This window comes from Stigmatopora nigra, chromosome 22, assembly GCF_051989575.1.
Source record: "Stigmatopora nigra isolate UIUO_SnigA chromosome 22, RoL_Snig_1.1, whole genome shotgun sequence".
Classification (NCBI taxonomy): domain Eukaryota; kingdom Metazoa; phylum Chordata; class Actinopteri; order Syngnathiformes; family Syngnathidae; genus Stigmatopora; species Stigmatopora nigra.
Genome location: NC_135529.1, coordinates 1,488,813 through 1,515,909, shown reverse-complemented (window position 1 = coordinate 1,515,909; position 27,097 = coordinate 1,488,813). Strand labels below are relative to the sequence as shown.

At 37.9% G+C, this 27,097-nt stretch overlaps 1 protein-coding gene across 3 annotated transcripts in view; it reads left to right on the top strand.

Annotated features, from left to right (window-relative positions):
• tspan9a (tetraspanin 9a) overlaps nt 1-21,038 on the top strand; it is a 114,129-nt gene extending 93,091 nt beyond the window's left edge. For all 3 annotated transcript variants that reach the window (XM_077744820.1, XM_077744821.1, XM_077744819.1), the window contains 6 exons: nt 6,185-6,376; nt 7,684-7,758; nt 16,103-16,204; nt 16,452-16,583; nt 18,127-18,210; nt 20,262-21,038. In XM_077744820.1, the coding sequence (XP_077600946.1) occupies nt 6,185-6,376; nt 7,684-7,758; nt 16,103-16,204; nt 16,452-16,583; nt 18,127-18,210; nt 20,262-20,333 (657 nt within the window). In that variant the 3' untranslated portion in view covers nt 20,334-21,038. The remainder of the gene's footprint in view (nt 1-6,184; nt 6,377-7,683; nt 7,759-16,102; nt 16,205-16,451; nt 16,584-18,126; nt 18,211-20,261) is intronic.
• The last annotated feature ends 6,059 nt before the right edge of the window (nt 21,039-27,097 follow it).

Genomic DNA, 27,097 nt, shown 5'->3' with positions numbered 1-27,097 from the left:
CGACATCTTACAATGTCAACAGTAAGTGGCATTAAAATTCACATTTGACCTTGTGTGAGGAATATTGTTTTGAGCAAATTACCATTTATTTATTCATAGCAAGACATCACATACACACTCACCACAATACCATATCAACATCAGATTAGCGGTTAGAATGAGGTTTTCTCTTGATGGATTTTATTTTGAAATAAGTAGTTGTGTAAAACAACAAGCGTATGACCTCACTCATCTCAATATCCATCCATTCTCAATGCCAATTACCCTCAGTAGGTTTTCAGTGTGCTTTGAGCCTATCCCAGCCAACATCAGGCATGAGTCTGCACTCAGTCAGATGGTGACTTAACGGGAATTGATCCCATACTGCCTGCACCAATGCCAGGGGAACATAACACTACTTCATCAGTGCCTCTGATTCCAAGGATGACTCTAGCTATAAAACTGAAATTCGCAACATCAGGCGAGATTTTCTCATCTCATTAGGATATCATTCAGACTGTTATAATGATATTGACAAAAATGGGTCAAATTGTGCCTTGTTTTTTTTGCCACATGCTGAATTTCTTAGAAATCATAGGTGCCACTAGCGTTATAAATTAGCAGATGTAAGTCCTGTCTCAAATACTTTCTTAAGGACGGAGAGGCAAAATAAGATTGGTTTCCAGTAGAAGTGTTTTCACTTGGAACATCGGTATTTGGCTCCCAGCTTTATTTCTAGACTTGGCTCACCAGCCCATTTTCTTGTTCCTCTTTCTGTCTCTCCATCCACACACTCACTGACTTACTGTGGCAAGAACAGCTGCCTCCTTTTTTGGCTCCTATTATAGAGTGACTAGTGCTCTTCTACTTGTTCCTAATGCATAATTGAAGTGCCTTTGGGTTTCTAGGCTGAGTGAATAGTCCTGTTGGGATGGCAAAGATCTAACATGAGAATAGGTCACCAGTATTGCTTCTTCTGCTATTGCCATAGGTTCATTGTGTGAACCTCAATTGGAAGCTGCATTCAAGTGTTAGAGAGTCTGCCTGTGTCCGCCCAGACATCCGTGATAGCTGAGGACAGGCAGAAAATGGCTTGGTCGTCTTTAATTCTTCCTGCTCCAATGGATTTCTGGTCACACTGCTATAGACAGGACCTTCAGCTCGTCTAAGGAGAAGGAGAAAGGGAGGCGGGCTCTTTAATGTGCATAGCTGCTTCAGCAAATATCATTCAAATAGAGTCACACTGCCCACGTAAGGCGATCAACCAGGACTTCTATACATTGCCCCCCTCTCCCCCATCTGGTCTTAACTGGGATAGGCTGCAGCGCCTCCCACAACCCTTGTGAGGATAAGCTGTTCAGAAAATGAATGAATGAATGAATGAATATTCATAGAAAGCAGCATGTTCTGTGAATCTGTCAGTACTCCAGTGGTTGAATAAAACTTTAACCAGGCTGATCTAGATTTTTTTTTTTTAATCCAACACCCTGCCTCAGTCTCTTTGAATTCAGGGTGTGTTTATTCCAAGGCTGAAAACAGTTTCCTTAAGCAGAGTGTGAATAATTTAATTGTTATACAGTTTACATTGGCTTTACATTATTCACAGAGGAATGACTGGAATGCTATTTGCAAGCCAGGGGAGTCTATGATGAGGATCTTTTTAATTTCAATCAAAAGCTGCATTTATTGCCTACCTGTGCATATCAATATTAAATTTTGGATAATTGGGAATCTTGACATAAGCATGTTTTTCTAATGTGATATTGTCTATAAATGAAGATTAGACAGACACATATGTGTGATACCCTTTCTAATGAAACACCAAATAGGATGAATTGTGAAAACTAACTGATTCGAACTATTTAAAAATATTCATTCATCCAGTTTCTATTCATTTTTTGGGGAGCTTATCCTCATGAAAACTACAGGGGGATTTGAAACAGCCTATTTGAAAGAGTTTTCATGGTCGAAACGTTTGCAATCAATATACAGGACAAACAAACAATTGTTTGATTGTGAAGCCGTCCCTCAATGATCCTTGTTGAATCTGAAGAAAAAGCCTTCTCCCTGAATCAGAGCACCGCTTTAAATTGAGTTTCTACAGGCATGGACAGACTTAAGTACTCCCTGTCGAGAGTGGACTCTTTAAACGAGCCATTTTCTTTCAAAGAATGCTTCAAAGAAAATCCCTTGGTCTAGTAGGGTAGACATTATTAACAGCTTGTCTTGTAGGCTTCATCTTTTTCTCCAAGTCTTTTTAATGATAACATTTTCACTTTACAGACTTGGTGTTATCTGGAATGTGTTTATTGATATCAAACCAGAAACTGTTGACACAGATTCATGTGCACACCCTGCAGGACTTCAAAAACCTAATTCCGAGCAGGGTATGCTTCTTCTGGGCATTGCCTTAGACATCATCTGTAATTTGACAAAAGCTGTCATTCCTTTTGACAGGGCATCGTCAGTGAGTGACTATTCAGAGCGGGGAAAAGGTCAACAGCCTTGAAGTTACACATAAACATGAATGTCCACCAAACCTCGAGAGATATATGTTGAGTCTTTTGCTGGAGAGCGGTAGGCCTCTTAACTGCAGGGACTGATTATCCTTGCCGGTGCGCACTTAGATGAAGAGTCCACCTCAATTTTCTTTCTCCTTCACTCTTTTCCTTTGTCTTCTACAGTGCTTCCTTTTCATCTATTTCACCCACTTCAATCTTGACCCCTTGACCTCATCTTTCCCTCTTACGAGTTTATGCTGCAAACAGTTCCTTGCCTCAAACTTGTAACAAGACCCAAAACAGTACAATCCCGTTTATCTCATTGGAAAGTCTCAGCTCATGCCCTTTCTTTTCCTAAATTCATATTATGCGAATGGATTTGGTCTCCATTTTGGCATTTGAAATATTGGCAAACACTTGGAGAAAGGTCACACAACTCAGTCAAATAAAGTCATCTCAAGATATTCGAGGCTTTTGGGGGAAAAATAGAAAGACAAATATCTGCAAACTGCATTATATGGTTTAACTGAAATTTATTTTCAGAGCTTTAACGGAATTTGTGTTAATAATATACAAGTTGAGGTGCCCACGTCTATTAGGATCCGACAGCCATTTTTTGACCTCCATGAAAAAATTCAACTATCTACGATGCACGATTTGGACAAACATATTGTGAGAATCTTAACATATCCATCCCCAAACCACACTTTATGAGCAGTATCGATGAATATTTAATGTAAAAAAAAAGGCATGTATAATAATATAAACATATTCCATCATGTTAATTTTGTTTTGGACCGTGAGTGAACCTTAGCGAATCCCAGTTTAAATCTAAGAAAGCATTAAGCAGACAAGTCAGGCCAGTAAATTAAATATTCTTGGAAACTTTAAATATATTTCTGCAATATAAAAAACAAAACAAAAAACATGTAACTTTTTCAGACTGAACATTTACTGTCTTTATCAGTGTGACTGCCTGCTGTTGCCCCAGTCTGTTTTTTGTAGTTGGATTTAAAATGGTTGTTTTTGTACAAGTAAACCATCAACCAAAACGATATGCCACTATGTGCAGCAGCATTGGCTATTCTTGAGTATAGAGGCTTTATCAATCCTTGTCTAAAAATGTTCAACAATTGAAAGAAGATAAAGAGCTCAGAAGAATGTCTCAAACTGAATCCCTGACCAACACATCAAGGTCAGATAACCTATGAGATCAGAGCTTACACTAAAGAGATCCGTAATAGTGTTGGCACCGAGGTCTGTTGACATTGCGCTGTTGTTGCTGTTGTAGTAGCAGTAGTACCAAAACAAGGGGGATTAGACAGATTGAGTGGGGGCAGGATAGTTTGGCAGTCACTTAAGAGGGCGACACACTTGGACAAGCTCCCCTCGCTGGTATTAAACACACTTAAGTGATGGCACTGCATCCCTGCCCACCTGGACTTCTAAAGATCCTTTTGCTTACCTTGCTTGGCTGTAAATCCATTCCATCTCTAGCCCTTTAACCACCTATTCTTCCCTCGTGGCCCTCAAACCTGCAGCATCCATATCAGATTAGAATAGATCAACTTTATTCATCCTGTATTCGGGAAATTCACTGTCGCAGTAGCAAGAAGGTGAGAACACAGACACAGGAAAAGACATTGTAGACATAAATAAATAGGTTATAAATAAGTACATACATAAATACATACATACACACACACATGCGGTGAGCATTGCAGTGCATAATGTCAGAGGTGGTGTTAACGTTCAGACATTTCTTTTGTTAAAGAGCCTGACAGCTGATGGAAGGAAGGATGTGCAGAAACGCTCCTTCCTGCAATGAGGGTGCAGCAGTCTATGGCTGAAAGAGCTTCGGAGGGACTCCATAAAGTCATGCATGGGGGGAGGTGCTGTTCATGATGGAAATCATCCTGGGCAGCATCTCCCTCTCTCCCACCTCCTCCACAAAGTCTAGAGAACAATCCAGAACAGAGCTGGCTCTCCGGTTTCTTTCCCTCTCTGTGTCCCACATTGTTGTAACAGGTCCTCTGTGTCTTGCGCACTCCAAAGGACCGCAGTCCCCTCAGGAGATAAAGGCGGTTCTGGCTCCTCTTGTACAGGCCATCTATGTTTGTGGACCAGTCCAGTTTGTTGTTGAGTCGAACACCGAGATACTTAAAATTCTTCTCGATATAATCTCACTTCATCAGGATTTCCAGAAGCACTTGGGTTTACAAGTGGCAGGGTGTAGTATTTGACCTGAAATTCAAACTGATTTCTTAAAGGATTTCCCTCAAACAATTGAGATTTTGTGCAGTCATGAATCATTATCAATTTCATCCTGGCTGTCTGCCAACAGTCCATTCACAATGTAAGCCATATCCTTGAAAGCACTGCTCTATACCGTGTCAGGTCCAATCACCAAATCAAGCCCTATGCAAAACGATGTAGCCCGGAAGCTCAAGTAGAGAGAGTTTCAATTAGTTTTCAGTTGAGACTTGAGCCTTAAGCAAAAATTGCCGCATCAGCGAGTGAAGAAGATGCAGCAATTAGTCGGCTCTGCGTTTTACACACGACTCAGCCAAGGGTTTTATGTACAGCATATAACAGTAGTAGGACCAGCAAGACTCTCCTACTGGCCTTGTTTGAATTATTTATAATTATAGATTTAGTATATGTATAGCATTAATTAGTTAATCATTTGTTTTGAAAGTTCCAAGGAAAGGAGAGATCACATTTTTCATTGTATTCTTTATTGTTGTTTTTCATCAACCTTGCATTCTCCAAATGAATCTGCACACTTTGAATATTGGTTAAGCAAATCCCCTTTTTTTACTGTATATGGTTCTGTGTTGTAGATACAGTACATTTACTTGTGTACATAATTTTCATTTGACATGTGCCTTCTAAATCATTCCATCAGTCCATTGAGTGACGGCGTATTATTCCAAATATTTGATTAAGTACATAGAAGGTCCCCTTTATATTGCTGACAGACTTTAAAGTGTGCCAGAGCTGTGTCGCAAAAATGAAAATGGAAAGGATGCGTGAAACGAGATCAAGGAAAGGCAGTGGCGTCTTGATTTATTGTGGCACCTTCCTATTTTACCTCGTTTTAGATTTTAGTTTTATTCATTTTGAAATGGCCCTCAGTATTTCACTCTATTTGGTGCAGACAAAAAAAATATGCCACCACTTTATTTCTATGTTGTATTTCACAATGGTGGGGATATGTTTGAATAGTTGTTCCTCTGATAGATGGTGCTGCTAGATCAGTAGGGGGAGGGCGGGACATTCCACCCTGTCAATCAGAAGTGTTTTCTTAAATCTTTTCCACAGTGGACTTGACAAACAGTGTGGTGTCTGGCATATTAAAAAGAAAGACACCCTTCTAAGTGGATTTTAAATCAGCTACTTGTAAAATGTGGATATTTTGAAGCTTGTATTTGACTCGCGATGGTGCTACTGTAATTTCATGTCTGTTTGCTCTTGGTTTTAATGGGATCATTTTAAATGTGTCAAATTGGTACAAACCATTTCCAATGTGTAGTTCTAATCCCTTTCAGCTTTTATTTGTTTAGTTTGCATGTAATTAAGAAAACCTCTGGGAATTTTAACCAGTGTTCCATGTCATTGTTTGAGAAGAGCAAATGATGAAAACTCCAGGAGAATTTCGAAGTGATGATCGCTGTCTCACCTTGTCTTCTCTTGTCTCGCAGTTATGCGGCTCTGGGCTGCTCGGCGTGGGCATCTGGCTCTTTGTGTCTCAGGGCAGCTTCGCCACCTTCTCGCCCTCCTTCCCTTCACTGTCAGCAGCCAACATGGTCATCGCCATCGGCGCTATCGTCATGGTAACGGGCTTCCTTGGTTGCCTGGGTGCCATCAAAGAGAACAAGTGCCTGCTTCTGAGTGTGAGTTTTTAATTGGCACTTGTACGTTACCTTTGTAGTCGTGTTGTACTCCAGTTAGACACCTTTAAAACTACATTAGTGTTTCATAGCCCATTTTGAGCTATGGCATGTGTCACATTTTAGAACTACAGCAAAGAAATGTCGCAGAAATAATTTAATAATCATCATGTTTTAATTCATCCTCAAATATACTTTATTTACTCACATATAAGCCACATTTGGACTGTAAACTGCTGAGGTCAAAACGGGGTGTCAAAGTATGAGTTTATAGTAATAAAATTATGTTTATTGTGCAAGGAGTAATATGAGTAATTATCTAATGATAGCACAAGACTGATTTACTCATCTCTAATATTTTCTTAAACACAAAGCTATGATTCTGTATGCTAAATGAAAACTTCCATCTGATCCCCAACCCAGTGTTCCAAAATTGTAAAAAGGAAAATTGCCTAATTTCTTTCAGCACACTGCATATAACATTCCGTTTGACTGTAGTTGCGATAAATTGGAGTAACACACGATGCAATATTGTTATGATAACCTCCTACGGATTAGGATTAACATGATTTATTAACTGGAATAAATCTAGATATCTATGTAAATGCATTCATTCATCCTCCGTACCACGCATCCTGGCAAGGGTTGCTGGAGAACTATCACAGATGACTTCGGGCAAAAGGCAGACTACATCCTACACTGGCTATGTAAATGCAGTAGTGAAAATGAGCTGCTTGACTTTAAACTTTAGAGCACTTGAAGAACACACAGCCTTTAAATAGATGTTATCAAACATTCCTTATTCGCATAAACTGTACTTTAAATCATCATCATTCATGTTTTACATGCACATTTACTTATACAAATATGTTTACATATAACATTATCCTATGTTATATGCCCTTTTTTTAAGCAGTAAGTCAATAAGTTCTATTTTTGATAATTTTGTTATCGGTTCCAGTTGAATTACTGCGATGCACTATTCTGTACATTTGTAACCAACCGTTTCTTCTTCTTTCTCAACACACTGATACTCAATATTGGTGTAAAATTGTTTGCATTTGGCTGGAATTTTGTTTTGTATTTCCTTTTTTATACCAAGGTGTTGATAAATATTTTGCTTTGTTTCGAAAAAGGAGAAAAAATAGTAGAGCTCGTAAATAGTGTTTTCTACACTTTGATGAACGTACAATTCAATATATTAAGTCAGTGAATTCTACTGCACTTAAAACAGTCCATTTCAGTTTGTTTTTAACCTTTTTTTGTTTAATTTGCCATCTAAAAACCTTTCTCTCCCTTTTGTCTGACAGTTTTTCATCGTCCTGCTGATAATTCTTCTGACAGAACTGATTTTACTCATCTTGTTCTTTGTGTACTCAGATAAGGTAGGTTCATTTGGTTTTTGAATGAAATAAACTCTCTCATATTTTCCTTTGGCTGCTTCTGTCAGTCAAAATGTGACCTCTCTCACAGGGGCAGAGAAAACTTAACAAATAAAATATGGCCTTGAATATATTCTACATGTCCATATTCTAAAAAAAGGTAGCCTGCTGTCAAAGGTTAGAACCTAACATGCAGAGTAATCCTCACCAGTTGGCGCAGTACAAGTGGCCCATTGCACTTTTCCCATGACCCTTTGTTGAGTTCAACTTAAGCGGGTGTACAACAGATGACAATATTTAAAGCTAGAGGGATTATTAACATCATTTTGAAATCTGGAGCCCTTTCTCAATCAAATAGCCCCATAAATAAAGCATAATGTGGGCAACACCTACATAACAAGAAATGCCGAATACTAGGCTTAGTTATCAAGGAAAAAAAAATCAATCATTATTCTATTGATCTTCTGTGGCACATATCCTCACGAGGCTTGCAGGAGTTCTATCTAAGCACCTACGGGCAGTTGTAGAATGAACTACTTGTAGACTAACATACAAATCAGGTTAGTTTGCAAAAAGCCATCAATACAAAGATCCTATCTTATGGTGAACGTTCTGTTGTCTGATGAGCAAAAGTGGAGCTGTCTGGAGCCCACAGGAGGAAAACTTGAACACTATACTACAGATGAAGTGTAAAAGTAGCATCATCATGTTGAGAAGTTGATTTACTTCAGCACGAACTGGAGCTCTTCATAAAGTAGACAGCATAATGAAGAAATAACATTATATGCAGATATTAAGACAATATCACAATGCTAGAAAGCTAAAACATGACACCAAATGGGTCTTCCAAGTCAAACATGACCCAAAGCATACTGCTGAAATAGTTCAAATGTGACTTGAGAATAACAGAATCCATGTCTTGGAGTGGCCATCATAACATCAAAAATGTTTGTTATGTTCAAGGCAAAAACCGTTTCAAAAAATAAGTGAATTCACTCATATTGGTATCAAAACAGTTTGTTTCTATCCTGATATAAACCATTATTGCAGGTAGCACATTTAAGTATGAATGCAATGGATTATTAACTTTATTTTTCTGTTAACCATATATTTTGCATCAGTGTTGGTCATCCTGTATTATTTCGTGATAGAAAGGATGAGTGGTATGAAAAATGAATGAAACATATCTGTAATCATCACTGACCATATTCTGATCTGAATTTAGAGAGTAATATGTTTTTTTTGCAGTGTTAGTTCAATTCTGGCTTCTACAGTGTCTAGGTGTGTGTTTAAATGTACACATCATTGCCAGTAATTGACTCTCATCTCACTGCGCTGACATTATTGGAAGCAATTGACAATATATATAGAATGTATTTGGCAATATCCTGTGAGTTTACAGTCTCTGAGTCCTATGATTTAGAGGCTCGTAATATAATAGCACGACGAAAACATGTACATGCAGAAGAGGAAAGAGTACACCGCAGCTGTCTAGTTTCAGTCACAATTTACAGCATCCCCTCAAATGGTCGACAGAAATATAAAATATATATGTAAAAGTTGCACAAATATTCAAACTCCATCTTTTAGCAATGACAAAGTGATGTATATAAAACATTTTTGCGCGACACACTTTAATTTGGTATATGTAAATATTGTTTGACAATTTAGCTCAGGCCCTGCAGGACCTAGTCCCAGTTAATTCTTATGAGAGGTGTTTATTCAGACTTGGTCTTCCAAGCAGATAAAGGAATTCATTTAGCAGCAAATCCATCTTTAGATTTGGATCAGGTCTCCAAGCACACCCGCCAGCAGAAAATAGGCCTGCTGCCTTATCTTGCTAAAATTATTAGATGAACTAATGGGATGTGGTTGGGGAATCCTCACCTTGAGGCCTCCCAGAAAACTTAAATAATCTTCCTCGATCCACGCAGAGTAAAGTAGAAGTTTGAGTTCATTCATCTGTCATCTGTACCACATATCCTCACAAGGATTGCTACAGCCTATCCCAGCCCACATCGGGCGAAATGCAGACTACACCATAGACTAGTTGCCAGTCAGCCTTAGGGCACAGAGAGAAGGACGACCATTCACACTCACAATACCGCCACCACTGGGAATGGAGCCTGTGGCTGCCTACACCAAAATCAGGCATGTGAACCGCTACACCATCAGGTGGCAAGTTTGAATTGGTCACTTAGTATAATGTACTAATGCAATAACTCATGTGATGCGGAATGACTCGTTTATATCACAGAAAGGCAACCTTAATTGATCACTATTTCAATAGATCACTACTATATTTTATTTACATAAAAACATCTTTAGAAAGTAGGGTATATAAATATGGGGATGTTGTCTTAGTCTGTCATTGTGCAGCTCTGAATATGTGATTTAAGAATAAGGCTATGCAAAGACAGTGTCCATTCATTGGCTTTCTTCCATGGAGTGGATTCTGGCATGCTGTGTGTTGGTCCCCTCATCCTCTACTACAGGCTGTGATCTGAAGAATCATTAATCCTCTTCTGGTACTAGCCCTAATCACAAGGCATTTATTAACACGCCTGGAATACATCCCACCACTACTTGATATTTGCCTTTGGACTGAGAAATGACTGTTGATTGTTTAGGTTTCACTTTCTCTAGTTCTTTTAAAGAGTTGAAAGTGTTACAATTCTCTGCAAAACCATCATCATCTCCATGTTTCATCACACACACATCAATGGTCATAGTTGAATTAAGATTGGACTGTAAAATTTCAAAGAGAACTGGTGGACTTTCGGCTTATCCCCTCATGGGTCGCCGCGTTCAAAATGTAGAATCATGCAGGAATAATATTTCAAAGATTAAACTCATTGATAGCTCCTACCAATTCAAATGGAATGAATGTACATCCGCGCCAATGCCAGTCAATGATTTTAAAAAAAAATGTGATTTTGAATATACAAAAATACCTCCCCATAATGTTAACGTCTAATCCATTTGAAATAGGATGGCTAGCATTGAATGATAATTTCAGTCTTCGAAATGGTATTATGACAAAGCTACAATGTACGTGCAATTTACAAATAGTTTTCATAATTTAGGCTGCTCTGTATCATCTATCACAGTCCACAGCACCCAATTAGTAAAGGGTAGATAAAGGTCTTGGAAATGACTTTGCCATATGTAATTTACCTCCGTTGCCTAATGTTCTTCGCCAGTTGCCTCAAATGCCATATAGAATCTGTACTATAATAATGTCAGATACTGCAGCCAGCTACCAGCTGACTGCAGCAGATGGCCGGGCCGCAAACCAGATTATTGCCATCCGTCTTTAACGCAGTGACCTCATTGTTTCTCCGTCAACCCAACATGCCAAACCAAACAGCGGTAAAGGTTTATTAGCTCACAATGTGAAAACCAAACCTGGCAAAAACATAAGCGGAGAAGCAGAGCATGTAACTATGGCAGGTATATAGGGCGGAAAAAAAAGAAAAAAACAAACCGACAGCATTGCTGGAGGGGAGCCGTGCGGAGGGGAAAATGTTTGGACTCAGGAGAAAAGTAGGCGAGTTGTTTAAGACGTGAAAGACTGGCGCAGTAACAGACAATGTCATTAAGGAGCTCTATTGGCATTCAGGAGAGCACGCCACTTTAAAAGGGTTCGGGAAGTTTGTCCATCCATCCATAAGACACTTTAATTTAACACTTTAATTTGAGGGGCAAAAAAATGAATCACACAGGATGTACTGTTGTTGGTTATTAGTGAGATGGGATCTATTAAAGCTCATATTAGCGAAAGGTGGACTAGACTTTAAAATGGTTGTCATTTTACAAAGAGAGCAGTCATATAAAAGTAGTCATGCAAAGAGGCGCATCAAAGTGTAACAGCAGATGTGGCAGTAGCCTATTTTTTTATTTATTTTAAGACAGAACCCCACGACAGCAGGATAATCATGCACATCAACACTGAATGGCTTATTTCCTAGCATGTTTTCCAAAAAGTTAATGGAAACGAGCCATGAGTGTTAGTTAAAATAGAGAGTGAATATAAGGATTTCTTATTTAAAAATATAACTTTTCATGATTCTTAAGGGGACAAATTGAGAAAAAAACAGACTCTAGCTACGTCAGCATGGAATCTTTTGAGTCACTTATTGAAGGATGATCGCATCACACAACAAATGCGTTGGCATACAATCTTCAATTTATCATCGTGGTTTATTATTTCAGCCCAAATAGAGGGCGATTAGGGCTTTTTCTTTCCTTCTATTGAACATTCTTGCCAAAGGCAATTCAGGCCATCCTTCGGACGCATCCTAGGGAATTCAATATCCTCTTTAATTGTGTGTTGTTAGGGACCTTTGCCTCTCATGCTCTTTCACTCCGTATTATTTATCACACTGTGAAATAGTTATCTCAACTCGCCTAGACAATATCTATAGTACACTGTGAGGGGAATGATGTCAGTAGAAGCAATTTGACACAAAATGATTAAGTGCAACTATAACTGGTCTGCTACATGGAAGGCATGGTTGCAATACTTTAGAAAGATCATAGAGTGCACTTGGACAATTCAACTTTCATAATTAAATATTTCAATTGTTAAAAACAAGGGTGTGTGTGGTGTGTGTGTGTGTGTGTTGTGTATGTGTGTATATGTATGTGTATGTATGTGTGTATATGTGTATGTATGATATATATATATATATATATATATATATATATATATATATATATATATATATATATATATATATATATATATATATATATATATATATATATATATATATATATATATATATATATATATATATATATATATATATATATATATATATATATATATATATATATATATATATATATATATATATATATATATATATATATGTTATTTCAAATGAATTGAGACAACATGTATTAAAATTAGTAGTTTTTAATTTACTTATTTGACTATTTAGGGACCCTGTTAAAAGGTGTAAAATGGTTAAGTCTATCTACAGAGACCACTGAACACTGGCGCTATTTTGACATTAGTTAGCCAACGACAACTATACTGTAGCACCTGGAATAAAAGTGTCAAATTTCCCTTGTAGTTTTCTCAAGTTGTGAACCTGTGAGCTAGTGATGCCAAAACATCAGAGCGAGCTGACATGCATGAGAAGGACAACACAGAAAATACATTGTTGAGCCAATAACCTGCAGAACACATGCAACCCGATTCCCCACCATTAAATGTTTGCTGTACACTCTGTCCTAACCCCAAGGTGTTATCTTGTGAAAAACAACTTAAAACTTAAAGGAACATTTGAAATCGGAACGTGGAAAAATATTAATTCACAGAACCGGCAGATAGTCAGAGTGCAATAAAGTAAGTAATAAATAGTTATAAAGACAATTTTGGGTTTTCTAACATTTGTTGTCAACATCAACATATTTTAGAAACAGCTGGAGCAACACCCGTCTGTCTAAAAGTGGTTTTAAATATTAATAATAACCCCACCGTGTCACCTCTTTTTTTTTTAATGCTCACGCCTTTCATGCACTCACATGCAAAGGGGCTCCTGAGAATGGGAGTGTACAAGACCCGGAATTTGGTGTTATGGCCATGATGCACATCATGCTTCACATCTAAAAATATTAGTTTTCATGTGTTTCATGGTATGTTCTATAAGTGGGCGTAGTCTAAATTAGCTGTGCAGCACCCTAGTTAATGATTAAACAGTAAGAAAATGTGTGAACTCACTGATGGTCCCTGTGTACCTGTTCCCTAGGTGAGACCCTAATACTGACAGCAGGGAGTCTCATGAATAATGAATGGTTTTGAATCAAATTAAAATGGAATCCACACGCTGCAGAGACATCTTTAGGTCCCACACCAACATTTCCAAGTGGAGGTCCACGCTCACCGAATAGCAAACAAGCTCAGCTTTCCTGAAACAAAAATGTATAGACCAGAGGTTTTTAGCCCGGTTTCGATCGAACCCCTGGGGTTCGGTGAGTCAGTTTCAGGTGTTTTGTGGAGCCTCTGTCAGTAGAGGTCAAAAAACATTGACTCATCATATCTATTCACAATAACATGGCCCGCTTTACCATCACTGGCTGCAGATGATCACATGACATAGGGTTCGGTGAATGCACATATGAAACTGGTGGGGTTCAGTAGCTCCAAAAGGTTAAGAACCACTGTTATAGACGTATGGTTTGGGTTTTTTTATGACCATTGATGGCCATAGACAGATCAATTTAGACTGGGAATGTGGTCAAGGACTAATCTCTGCCAGCCTCACATAATCAAAACAGATTCAACGTCCACGGTTGTCTATGGGAGCTAATGAGATATAATGAGAAAGGAGCCAAGTCATCGGAGACCGAGATGATTTTACCACAGCTTGTCTATGTGCGTCTTGGTGTAGAGTGTAGAAGGAGGGTGCTCTCTAGTGACTGATGGGAGTTGGTAATGAGGAAGCAGTATCGTACAAAGTCGAGATTGAAAGCATAGGACAGAAACAAAGAACGAGGCAGAGATGGATGATAAAGTCCCTCATCTAATTTTCTTGTCTGAGGACTGAAAATGCAGAGGCTGTCGAGGCCTGCAGCACAAGGAGATATATGCAGATATGTTTCTCTACGTCAGCGAAGTCACACAGAGGAAGGTGTCTAGAGTAAAATTAATCTCTTTTAAATGGTTTTAGAGGACGTTGAAATGGAATTTGCATTTAAAATAATTACTGAGGCATTTTAATGCAAGAGGAAAATTCATTACTCTGAATAAATGACTTTTTTTTGCACCTCTATCTTTGCCATGGCAACCCGAGATCTTCTATATAGCCATTGATCTTATATTTTTTATAAAGTTTTTCTAGGATCCTTATCAACAATGCCTGTCAAAGAATGTTTTCAGGCAATTTCCAAGCCGGCTTCCACCTGTTAGGCTGAAAGCAGTGTAGCTGTCAGGCCAAGATTTAATGTTCCACCAGATGTTGACACTAAAATCAACTCAGATTTAATAATCTAATTGCGTGTCCCTGGGTTCTGTCTCAAAGGCAAATGCAATTCAATGCTGTTGTGGCTAGTCTGTATGTAAGAGGCTTACAGTAAAAAAATCCATTCATGTTTGTTAATGTTGTCATACCAGAGCATGTGTCAATGCAAACGTTACTGGGAATTGTGCTTACTTTTTGTATAAATTTGTTCCCATGAAAATGATTTACCCTTGTTCTAAATCCAGCTGTCATTTGCATTTTTTATATGTTTTTATCATTAGTCGGATGGTGGTGAGCTCAGGCACTAAACCTTAACTTGTGAATACTTTTTTCTTGTGGCGTGACTAATAGAGCCTGTGAAGCTGTGCCGTGTGGTTAAGGGACTATGCTCCTATTTTCTCAGTAATAATTACCACATATCTGAAGTGCCCCTCAATCTGTTGCGGTCGTTAGTGAAATCTCCCACGGGCAACACAAACTGCGGCAGAACTAAGCCACTGACTTTTGTTTCTCATTAACACATTCAATAAGATACTAATCTCCCACTGACATGACACAACCCTGAGTACATAGCTGGAGTTCAGTCATGAGGAAAAAGATTAACAAACTTTGCTGGAGGGTGTCTTGAAGCTGCGTGTGGGTGATGCGACATAAGTTGGGTCACAGTTAAGAGAATGAACAGAAGAAAAAATAGAACAATAGCTGCATGTCACACCTGTCTGTAATTGCCCAGTTGTTCTAAACTCTATGCGTGAACATACCTTGTATTTCAAATTAATGCACATTGTTTCTGAGATGGAAAACGAACACAATGTGACAGATTTCTGTGCACGATATTGTATTATGCATAGTTGTGACTCTTACAGTAGTAGGAACGTACCTCACATTAAACCGAAAACTGGGAAATTCTTTTAGAGACACACATCAATCATGAATTCACTTATCAATCATTGCAGAATTTCATCAAAAGCTATCTGTGCATCTTTATTTCTTCTATTTTTTGCGAAGTTCTGTCAGCATTACTGTTGCAACCCAACGCAACTGCCACCATGTGTCACTTTTTTTCCCCCCAAACATTTTTTACATCATTACGTACAACATTCAGAAAGAAGTATCTGAATGAACGGGTCCTATTAGTGCACGTTTCTGACTTGCTGCCCTGTGAGAAGCAAGAAAAGTTCTGATTTTGAATGATACCCCATTAAATATCTTTGAAAGAGAGAGCTAAGCTCAAATCTCACAATTGTTGATGTTTTTGACAGCTCGCTCCAAGGTTCAATTTCCCACCATTTTCCCGCATTGCTGTCACTCCAAGGTTTTCTATTCTGAGGTTTTGTATGAAATAATGGCTTATATTTCTTTTCCATCTTCAGGTAAGCGAGAATGCTAAACAAGATCTGAAGGACGGGCTTGCTCTGTACAACTCAGAAAACAATATTGGCCTGAGAAATGCCTGGAACATCATCCAGGCAGAGGTAGGCGAGAACTTATGTTGTGTCAAATATGATTTACATTATCAGGACAACAACTGGAATATTTCAAATAATGCATGGCCTCGTTTCTTTTCCTAATAAGAATGTGACACTGAATTTCAGAGCTGTCTGTCTGAGTACATTGCATTACTGTGTAATGGAATGCAAATGATGTCGGCTCAAAAGTACTTTGTTAGCTGATGGACTATCTGGCTCACTGACTGCATTTTGTTTTCTGGGGCATATGCAGTGGAAGTGCTGCGGTGTTATAGCCTACACCGACTGGCACGAGGCCCTGAAAGAGAAGGTCGTTCCTGACCGCTGCTGCCAGGAGCATTATCAGAACTGTGGGCGCAACTCCACCAACATGTTCTGGAACCGGGTGAGTGCTGACTAACATTGTTCAGTGAAATTTAGTCTTTCAGAATAAAATGGGGAGCATACTTTTCAATATATCAGAGAACCATATTTTTCACACTATAGAAGACTTCAATGTTCTTAAAAAGCCAGCAGTGCGCCTTATACATGGATCAATTTGGATTATTCATTGTATCCACTCATATAATGTATACCACAACCCCTAACCGCTATTTGCCACTAGAGCTCCATCTAGTGGATTCATAACACAACCCAACTACTACTACTACTGCCATAGCCAAACTAATGTCTTATAATCCAGTGCGCTTTATATATCAAACTAATTTTAAGAAAGGCCATTAATTGAATGTGCACCATATAGTACCATGTGCCTTATAGTGCGGAAAATACGGTAATCATCTATAGTGCCATCTTAAGGGGTGATTCCAATTATTTTAGCAGTTGAGGGACTTCCACCCAATTCTCCAAATTACCTATTTTTTTTAAATATTTTTTCTCATCACGTTCTAGTTTTGTGCTCACGCATTTTCACGCATTCAGTATAGTATTACTAATTAGTAATAATAAAATGGCGCTCAAGGCGGAGAGCTAACAAGTATGAATATGTCATAAATAAATGTCATAAATGTGTCTGGCCTGGGAAGACGAACTTGTGGAGAAGCACTATACAATTTCGTCATACGCTGCTGAGGGTATGATGACTACTAGGCTTTTTGTCAAGTCAATGATGACGACAATGCCTATGTCTGATTTTCATTTTCATTTTAATTGCTAATTTTTCCAATGAAACAAAAGTATGTGAATGAAGTTTTTTTTGTTTTCTTGTTTGTTTTGTAATTGTGATTGCTCCAATTAGAATATATTAGATTGAGGTGCCACACACTCCATTGTTCAGATTCTAGACATGCCTTCTGCAGTGCCTGGAAAAAATGCAAATACATTTGTAAATTCAGCTGTTTTTGAGTTTCTTTAACAACCTTGTGTGACTAATCAGAGGAAATAGAATTGCCATTAAGTGTTATTTTCATTGCTACTGGACTTTCTCATTATGCCACCAACAGCCATTTTGTGTAACACTTTGTTTACCAATTTCCACCTATTAAATCTGATCTGCTTAGTTAAACAGTTAGTTCGGTCCAAAGAAGGGGATTACGTACATAATTGCCAAAATGAGAATAATAAGACATTGAGCTAGCATTGCATAGTCCTAAAATCCTGGAAAAAAAACAAACAGATCCCAGGGATTTCCTCATGTTATCACAAAGTAGAAATTCCTTTTTACAACAGAAAGCTGCATGACCTAATCTCAATATCAGTTCCATAACCTCGGAGTGAACCGAGGCACGCATTTTTCATTTTGGGAATGGTTCAAGATTCATACATCTGTAGATTTGAGTTACACTTCTCAATAGGGAACTTACTATTCATAGTTCACTTGATCAACAAATCACGCTATCCACTTTTATCCATTGTATTATTCACTCAGCTTCCCAGGTAAAGTCTGTAGGCCCCTGGCTGACATTTTTCTTGTATGTTCCTTCCTGTAGGGCTGCTTTGAGAAAGTCGAGGAATGGCTTGATGACAACAAACACCTGCTGGGAACCATAGGCATGGTCATTTTGGTAGTGCAGGTAGGCGTTTTCAGGTATTGTTTTGCTGCTAATTTGTGTCAGACTGCATCTGTCTGCATCACTTGGCTTGGAGTCCAATTTGCCTACATGTTCTGCCAGGCAAGCATAAGGTTTGTCCACCCACATTCTGAAAAATACTGACACATTTTTTTAGATTGTCTCTTTGGTCCTCTCTGCACACTTTTGGTAATATCAGCAAAAAAGATCAAAAGATATGTATTAGGAATAAAAATTCTTAAGTCCAGTATGCAAACGTTTAATAATAGTTGTTGATGGGGCTATATACAAGTATGAATTAAAATACATCTGTCACACTCTCCCATTAAAGTTAGTTGAACATATAGTGGCATGTAGAAGTGAACTATTCAACCTAAAAACATTGGCACTCTTGAGATATGATTACCAAACAACAATCAGAAATAAAGATGTTTATCTTTTCAGTTTTCTTAAGATGTGATTAATGAATTTTAAAAAATGTCATGAAAATATATTATTTACCATTCAGGTATTACCACCTAGCCTTACAAGTACAAAAAAATATAGTAACAATCATGGTAATCCCAGTTAATTAAATCTGCAGACAATTTTCAAGTGGATTCAGTGAGTATTTATCTTTTTTTAATCATAGCAGGATTTGTGTTATGTATTATAAGTCATTGCTAGTGAGAAAATCTCTCAGTGAATAAAAACTAATAATAACTGCTATTGTCAGGACCCACAATAATGCACCTGAGGTTACCACCTGTGCAAGCTTTGCCTGGCGTGTGCGAAAAGATGACAAGCTCCTGTTGTATCCATCTTCAATTTGACATTATCTCCTTGCTTTGCACATCTCACTCAGACATGCACACAGACAGACACACACTATGCACAAGTGGGAACCTGACAGATATTGATCATCTTTGCAGACTGATAGCGTCTCATAGTACAGCGGCTTATTTGATATTAGCTTTAGTGTCTATACACAGACACAATCATTTGGGGCCTCCAAGTGTTGAACTCTCCAACTCCTCAAGAGTAGATCCTACTTTGAGTTTCGTTTGAGCTGAAACTTTCTAGCACTTCATAAAGTGACTTAACAGTATGAGTCATAAACATAAACATCTAAAACATCACAAAAAGTTGTGATAACTTGGGATCTTGGGTAAGCACAGGTCAAACCTTTATGTTTTTATCGGTATTTGTAACTATACACATATATCTATATATCTTCTGTTCAGCGATAACTTGGATTTAAAGAGATTGACTTGAAATGTTCAAGTACCTTTAAGATTTACATTTACGGATGGTATGTTGAATGTAATGTTTTCCCGAGGTAATGTTGTAAACTTGATCAAGTGATTATGAGTTACGATAATCCATTCATGTTAGTGAATAAATCACAGAACAAGTCCCCAAAATTTAATAGTGCACATTTAATAGGGCTTAATACAGATGAGGCAACCCATTTGGATTGGGAAATGTTCATACGCCCCTACCTAACCCAAATGTCAATTTTAGCAGTGAAAGGTGAGCATGTTTATGGACACTAGTTTGTTATCAGCATAGGATTTCTGAATGTAAAATACGAGAACATTTAAATTTGCCACCCATCTGCTTTCTAACTCTACAGCATATGATTCAACTGGAGATATATTTGCTGTAGAATGACCCACATAAATTTATGCTCCTTGTTCAGAGATCGTTCTTTTTCCTTTCACTTCAAATAATATTCACTTTGACTTCACAGTAAGGTGCACTAAGATGTACGCTACCTGCGTTAGCAGATAAAAGTATTAGGATGAGTCTTGCTTCTGTGTTTGATGTACAAATAGGATGGGTAATGGCAACTTCAAAGAGACAGCAGTCTTTTGCCTACCCGGGCATCTCCATTTACTACTTGGACTGAATGCTCGTACCCACCAGTTTCCAATTGCAAAGGACCGAATGGAAATGTGTTTGTGCTTAAGAGTGAGATTTACTGTACATCAAAATGTGTACAGGCCACAAGGCATAACATTAAGATGAAGCTCTTACACACACACGTGTTTTGCTTCTTTCTCGCTCTGCAGCTTCTGGGTATGGCGTTCTCCATGACGCTTTTCCACCACATCCACAGAACAGGGAAGAAGTATGATGCCTAGCCTTTAGAGAAGAGGAACCTCAATCCCCAATGGGATAAAACTCTGATTAAATGTACCCCCTCCCCATCCGTCTACACCCCTGCCACTTTACAATCATCCCTTGACTGTTCTCAGACTCTGTGTGCCGATTCTAAGTGTCGCCGGTCAACTTTGCCAAAGAGTGAGACAACTGGAAGATGAGAAAGGATGAGGATTATCATTCTGATTGTCACTCCTTTTTTTTCCTTCCTTTTTTTGGCTTGGAATAGCAATTTGCTGTAGGAAACCGCACACCGACACAGACATTTAAGATTTTTGCTAACACATCACACTTCTTGGGGAAGAGAACATCAAATGCCTTTTTTTCACCTATTGCTTGTGGAGTAATAGTCTTTTAATTCATGCTTACAAAAACAAACACCCATTTTCCTTTGTAAATGGAAAAAAAATCCAAGACGGCATGCTAGTTTTCTACTTCACCGACTTACGTTTGAATCCTGTATCATCCATTTTGTTTCCCAGTATGCTTTTTGTACTTGTGTAATACTCCTGTGGAATGTTAGTACAACGTCGTGTGTGTTGGATTTGAGGTGAAGAACATAGACATGTCAGGATGGTGTTTATTATGAACCATGAGACATATATTTTCCCTTTGACTAGCATTTTGGATCAAGTGAGTGTTATTGGAGGAAGTTATTAAAGGGAGAGGAATCATTTTGTACTAAATTTCGCTTTGTTCTTTGGATAAGGGTACAAATCAGTCTTGGCCGGAACACACACACACACACACACACACACACAGACACACACACTCGTCCACTGTGCTACCACACACGCACATCAACACAATTCCCTCTGAGACGATATAAATTGTGTAAAAGGCTCGTTTATTAAAGCTCCACCAGGACTGTCAAGACTAAGATCCTGTGTGATGAAATTCCCCCTTTGAGAGTACACACACTAAATTGTGCTATTTGTGTGTGTTTTATCACATTGTTCCACACCGAAAAAGGCATAAATGCACAGAGAATCATGGGCACTCCAAGCAAAAACAGTATTCATACTGAAATCATAAATTGCGTTTGCGGAGGCGGCAAAAGGTTTTGGTTTCCTCTTTCATAATCCCCCGCCACACATTTGTCCTCCCTTAATCAGCCTCTTCATGTCTGGAGGTTAACTCTAACATTTGAAAAGCTGCAAGAAAATAATACTTGGAGGCTAAAAATAAATGCAAATTTTTAAAATCCCATCTAAACCAAAATACCAACAGTTGATACTAGCAGGCACTGCCATACTTTTGTATTCATCTAATACTACACTTAAATCATTCATCCAAACAAGCTCAACAAAAGAGGGGATTTCTTTACCTTTTGATCAATGTTTCCACTCATGCCACACCTCAGGTTTTTTTTTCACCACTCCTATTCCCGAGCTCTTTCTTCATCACAGCTTGGGGACGGTGTGTTGGTAGGGTAGGCCGATCAAAGCTAAGGAAGATAGCCAAGGATTTCAAGAAACCTCTATTTGGGACTGCTTATCACATATTCCCAATAGGGTTTTACATCAATCTGTCTCATGAAAGACTGAAAATATTAGGAATCGCTTCTAAATGTCTGCTGTGGTGACTTCAAGGTTCAGCTTCAGGTGGCAAGAACATGAAACATCATTGCATTTCCAGGAAAAACCCTTTTCACCAGTCAGTATGTCGTTTAGTAACATTTTTCCACTTAAAGTTGGCCAAATCTTTGTATTTCATATACATGATTTCTCACCCCACTCTCCTAATAGTTAAATTTCATTATACTTATACATTTGTATTGTTTGGTTTCATTTCAATATTGTGTAATAGGTCTGGACAACACTCAGAAATGGTCAATGAGGTTTGTATGCCAAACTGTTGTCGCCTATATTCAAATTAGAGGACTTAAAAATAATAGAAAATATACAGTCCTTCAACTGATGCCAGTTGTTTTCTTGTTTGTTCAACTAATTTTAAACATCAGTGATAAAAGTTTGTCATCTTTGCAAGTATAAATATAATTTGCAAGAAAGTTTAAATCATTTAATCTGCAGATGGTTGGTCCATTTATAAATCACTATGATATTGAAAGCAACTAACACGTAACACATTTTGTTTTTCTCCACATCTGCGTTGCCATTTTGCATTGTTCCAGTAAGTGGGATTATAGTATGTCTCATCTAATCACATAGTCCATGCAAAGATGCGTCATGCTGTTAGACAAATAATTGGTATGCCATTGTTTTAAATGCACCTTTGGACCTATTAACATCACTAAGAATGTTAAATTGCTTCAATTGTACACTTTTCTATCCTGGCAGACTGAATGAAGCCACCCAAACATCTCTAATTTTACAGAACACAATAGATCAGACCAATAGATGCTTCTTCTTTCTATTATTATATATATACACACCATAGGACCCTTGTTTTTGAAGGACAGTATTGTTTTTATTTTAAAAAAGTGACTGACATGCAGCGACCCCGTCAGCCCCGATTGACTCCCCCGTTCCATATGCTCCAACTCGATCGGTGCTGTCCATAGCGTGGAACACGACAGTTGCTGATGTTCAGGGCAGGGACGAGCGAGCACGGCTCCTCCGGTCGGCCGCCCTCGCAAACTCTCCAGGCGCATTCCATTATTTACGGTGGCACTGTGCAGACGGCCGGCACTACGAGCAACAGAAAGGCTGTTGTGGGAACGGACCCAAACCCTGGAGGGATTGAATAGGAAACATCTGTGACTGTTCAGTCAGTCAGATGGCACACCGGCCTGACTGGAGGCAAGATGTTGAAGGCATATTACAGTGTTGTCCAGCCGTTCATTTTCTTACATTCTAGCCTAACATGCTAAGTTCATTTATGGGGAGGCTGAGATTTGAACCCACAACTTGAAGACTGTGAGGAAGATCTGTGCTACTTAGTCATGGTGTTCCATGCAATTCAAAAGCAAGAGAGTTAGTGTTGGCATGTTTGATAGACAAGCTGGAGTGCTGGATATGAGAAACTTTCATCTCAGCATGAACTCCCTCTGAACTCTTCACATCTTGTTGGCTTTGTAAATGCTCAATCACACTCCAACTATCAATGTTGTTTCAACAAAAGCTGTTTCATACTGTTATTTTTGTTCATTGGCTGTCACTCTTTTACAGTTTATGTTTCCTTCTGCCTTTTTCCCCCACTGTGAGAAGATGACATCGTTAAATGCTTGTTTGCTAAAGGATTAGTCAAATGCAATGTTTTCCAATAAGTACCAATGGTGCTCTGTCTTAACACAGTGACGGCCACTAAAGACAATTCATTTTGAATTCATTCAGATGGAAATTTGTCTTGTGGCACTGGTTAAAACCACTTTTTTTATTTAATTCCAGACTTTTCAACATGTTAACATCTGGATTCATGAAGTAGAATTTTTCTATTAAAAATGTCAATGCAAAAAGCGCCATTAAGAGTAATGTTGACTGCCATAATCTCCTTTTTACATTAGTCTGACAAGTGATGATTGTCAATCCGAAGTCATTGCAACATAGGTGGGCCTACATTTTTCTCTGTTGTGAAAATAAATTACCTGTATGCACTCACGAGAGCCATTACAGAAATGCATTTAATTCTTGCTAAAAGGTCAATCCCAACACAAAGACACTTAATTGGACTATATCTTACTTTGACAGTCCTAATTTGACTAATTAAATGTTAAACGGTGATCAGAACGATGAGTCCATTAGTGTAATACAATGACAACAATTGTAATATGTTTAACACAGTAATAAAAAAAAACACATTTTGGGTTTTTATTTTCATCTTTTTCTCAGTGTGTACCCACAACCATTGTTGTAAGGTAAAAGAGTTATTCTAGAATATACAGACAACTTTCAGAACAGTGCAAAATGTATTTCCTTTACTCATTGGCTGCCATTGACAATGATAGACATTAAATTCATTTTAAGTGGGAGGTTTGGCAGTGCCCTGACAGTGATAGACATTTAATCCAGTTTGACTGGGAGGGCAGTGCCAGACCTCCCAGTTAAAATAAATGTAATGTCTATCACTGACAATGAGTGTCGATGAGTTTTACCAATGTCTGATATGATCAGGAATATGACTAAAGAATGTAAATAACAAAATATTTCAACTCAAGACAGTAAGCGTGGCATTGACACCACATTAAGATCGACTCTGTTAGAGTTTACTAATAATAAAACACCCAAAGAAGTTCATGTCAAAGTCAAAAATGAGCCACTGTAATTTTTCACCAGTTTTTTTTCATCTAATTTCAGTTTTCATTCTCTGGTGCGACAGAAGCTTTTTGTCTTCTCAAGCATAGGAGCGGTGTGCATTTATGTATTTTTTTATGGTTTCTAATATCATATTCCACTGCATCTTGTGGCTTTTAGTTGGAAAGAAAATGAAGTATTTCCTCCCTTCTGTAAAAACGCCCACTTAGCTACAGAGATGGAGGAAGAATGCTCATGTACTAATTGGCTTTTGTGTGCTGTGGAGAATTTTCAGATACTAGTTATTTTCTGTGTTTGCTTTCTTACACCTTTGACACATGAGCTATTTAATCTCCTAATTCTCAGACCCCCCTCTGTGCTTCTACTGCATATCTAAGTTGTGTGCTCTAAAAATGGTGTGCTTGATGTTGTGTTCGTCTTGCTGGTCTTTTCTGATACCTGCCAGCTTTGTCTGTCCTGTGGAGTCGATATTATTTTTTTACTCTACATGTGAAAGAAAAAAGAAGTCGGAATAAGTGGTGGGCTGAATATACCTTTCTTCCCAGAAAAAAACTATTTTTCAAATAAAGAAAAGAGTGTCACAAAATGCCCCAAAGCCACGCACTCACTTCCATTTTTTTGTTTTAAATAGACATGTTTAGTGTATAAGGTATAGACTAGCAAAAACGTTTACACTTTATGCTTTTTTTCTTATATTTTTAAGTGTTTTATTCAACCTGCTCCAGTGTGTTATGGCAGTTTCCATGATGAGCCTATGTCTAAATTGCTATTTAAAAAAATAATAATAAATAAATGTAGTGAAGAGTAGTGGTGAGTGAGAAAGATAAGGAACTTAAAGAACAAAATGTGTTTTTGTAAGTAACTTGGTTAAACCCCATGTATGGTTGTGATTGGAGTATAGAAGCTTTCAATACTTTTTTCATCACTGTTCTTTCTATGCAAAAACTATACTGTATATATACATATACATGTATGTATATGGATATAAATATAGATATAAAAACACACATATATATGACCTTTAGTCTTTGTACAGATTATTTTGTATGAGTAACGTCATCAAATAAAATGAACAAAATCCAATGTGAATGCAGTGAATTTTGTGTCAGTGTCGGTCGGCGATTGTGTGTGTCATCTGTAATGGAAATTGCCTTTTTGTGTCGAATAGGAAAATGAATCAGCTCCAGGACGTTGACATGTTTGTTACAAATGGCATAAGCTGAAGACCGGCGGTGACATCACCACTTGCGCAGTTTACAGCACATTTGAGTAAGCCTACTTTTTAAAAATGTATTGGTTGGAACTGTAACTGTGTCAGGCTGTCAGCATCAAAGGTTAGTATGCAGATTTATTTTTCCTTATTAACCATTTTGTGCTGCAATTTATGATTTCATTATTTTTTTTAACTCATAAGGTACTCATTTAATATATTGGCTTTCCTTGACGGTACCAGGAGAGGTAAATGAAGTAAGGCCGAGTTTCTGCCAGTGGCACAAAAACATTCACAGCCAGTTCTTCCAGTTTGAATTAATTGCATATCTTGCCAGTGGCAGGTAAATATTGTGAAATTTAAAAAAAATATTTTTTTCCAGGTTTAGAGTGTTACGTGGGTGTTTACTTATAAAAAAAATATTTTAAAAGTTATAGGAAAAAATCTGACAGTGATTAATAATTAAATGAATTGAACTGAATGCTTTTATTGTCATTATACTGTTTAATGAGATAAATATATATAGATATGTTAGGGAATGGTTTTGTAATGTTTTTTTTTCAACAGTGTCATATCGCTTGTCATCCCTCAGCCCCTGATTATCTACTGCTTCCTGTTTTTTGAGTTTCCCGGGTGTTTCTGATTGTCTCGTTCAGTCTTTGTCAGTTCATCTGTGTTGTATTGTCCACGTCCATAATCCTCGGTTTTCCCCTTCAGGTTTTATTTTCTTGTTTAATTCCAAAACTATTTGTCACTTTCTGATAATCCTGCCATAATTATCAAAGTTTTTGTCAGCGCACTCCCCTCCCTGTCCGTGCATGTTTACCCACGTTTGGATCCTAACCATACCCTCATTGTTCCTGCACAAAATTGTGACTCATATATTTATATATTTTAAAAAATCAATTCATTTCAAACTATATGTTGAAATAGATCAATATGAAATGCATTTTTTTTTGCCATCTGTGGATTTGGAGTGGAATTCTGAAACTCAAAAACAAACAATGCCTTTGTGTATCCAAGTGTGATTGCCAAAGGCAGCACAGATTTGAGTTACAGACTTGTACACAACTTTTGTGTTATGAATATAGTACTTTCAAGGCTTGAGTACAAGGTGCTGGAGAGCTTTTACCACACTTTTCAAATGTTTAATGCATGAACAAAAAGATAAAATGGGCGAAGATAAAAATTCAATCGTGACATTGCCTAAATTACAGTTAGGAGCTCTGCCTTTAGTCACTCACTAAGATGAAGTTCTGCATTGTACAACTGTTGGAACTGATGTTAATTTTATTGATCCTGCCCACTGCAATGTGTTTTG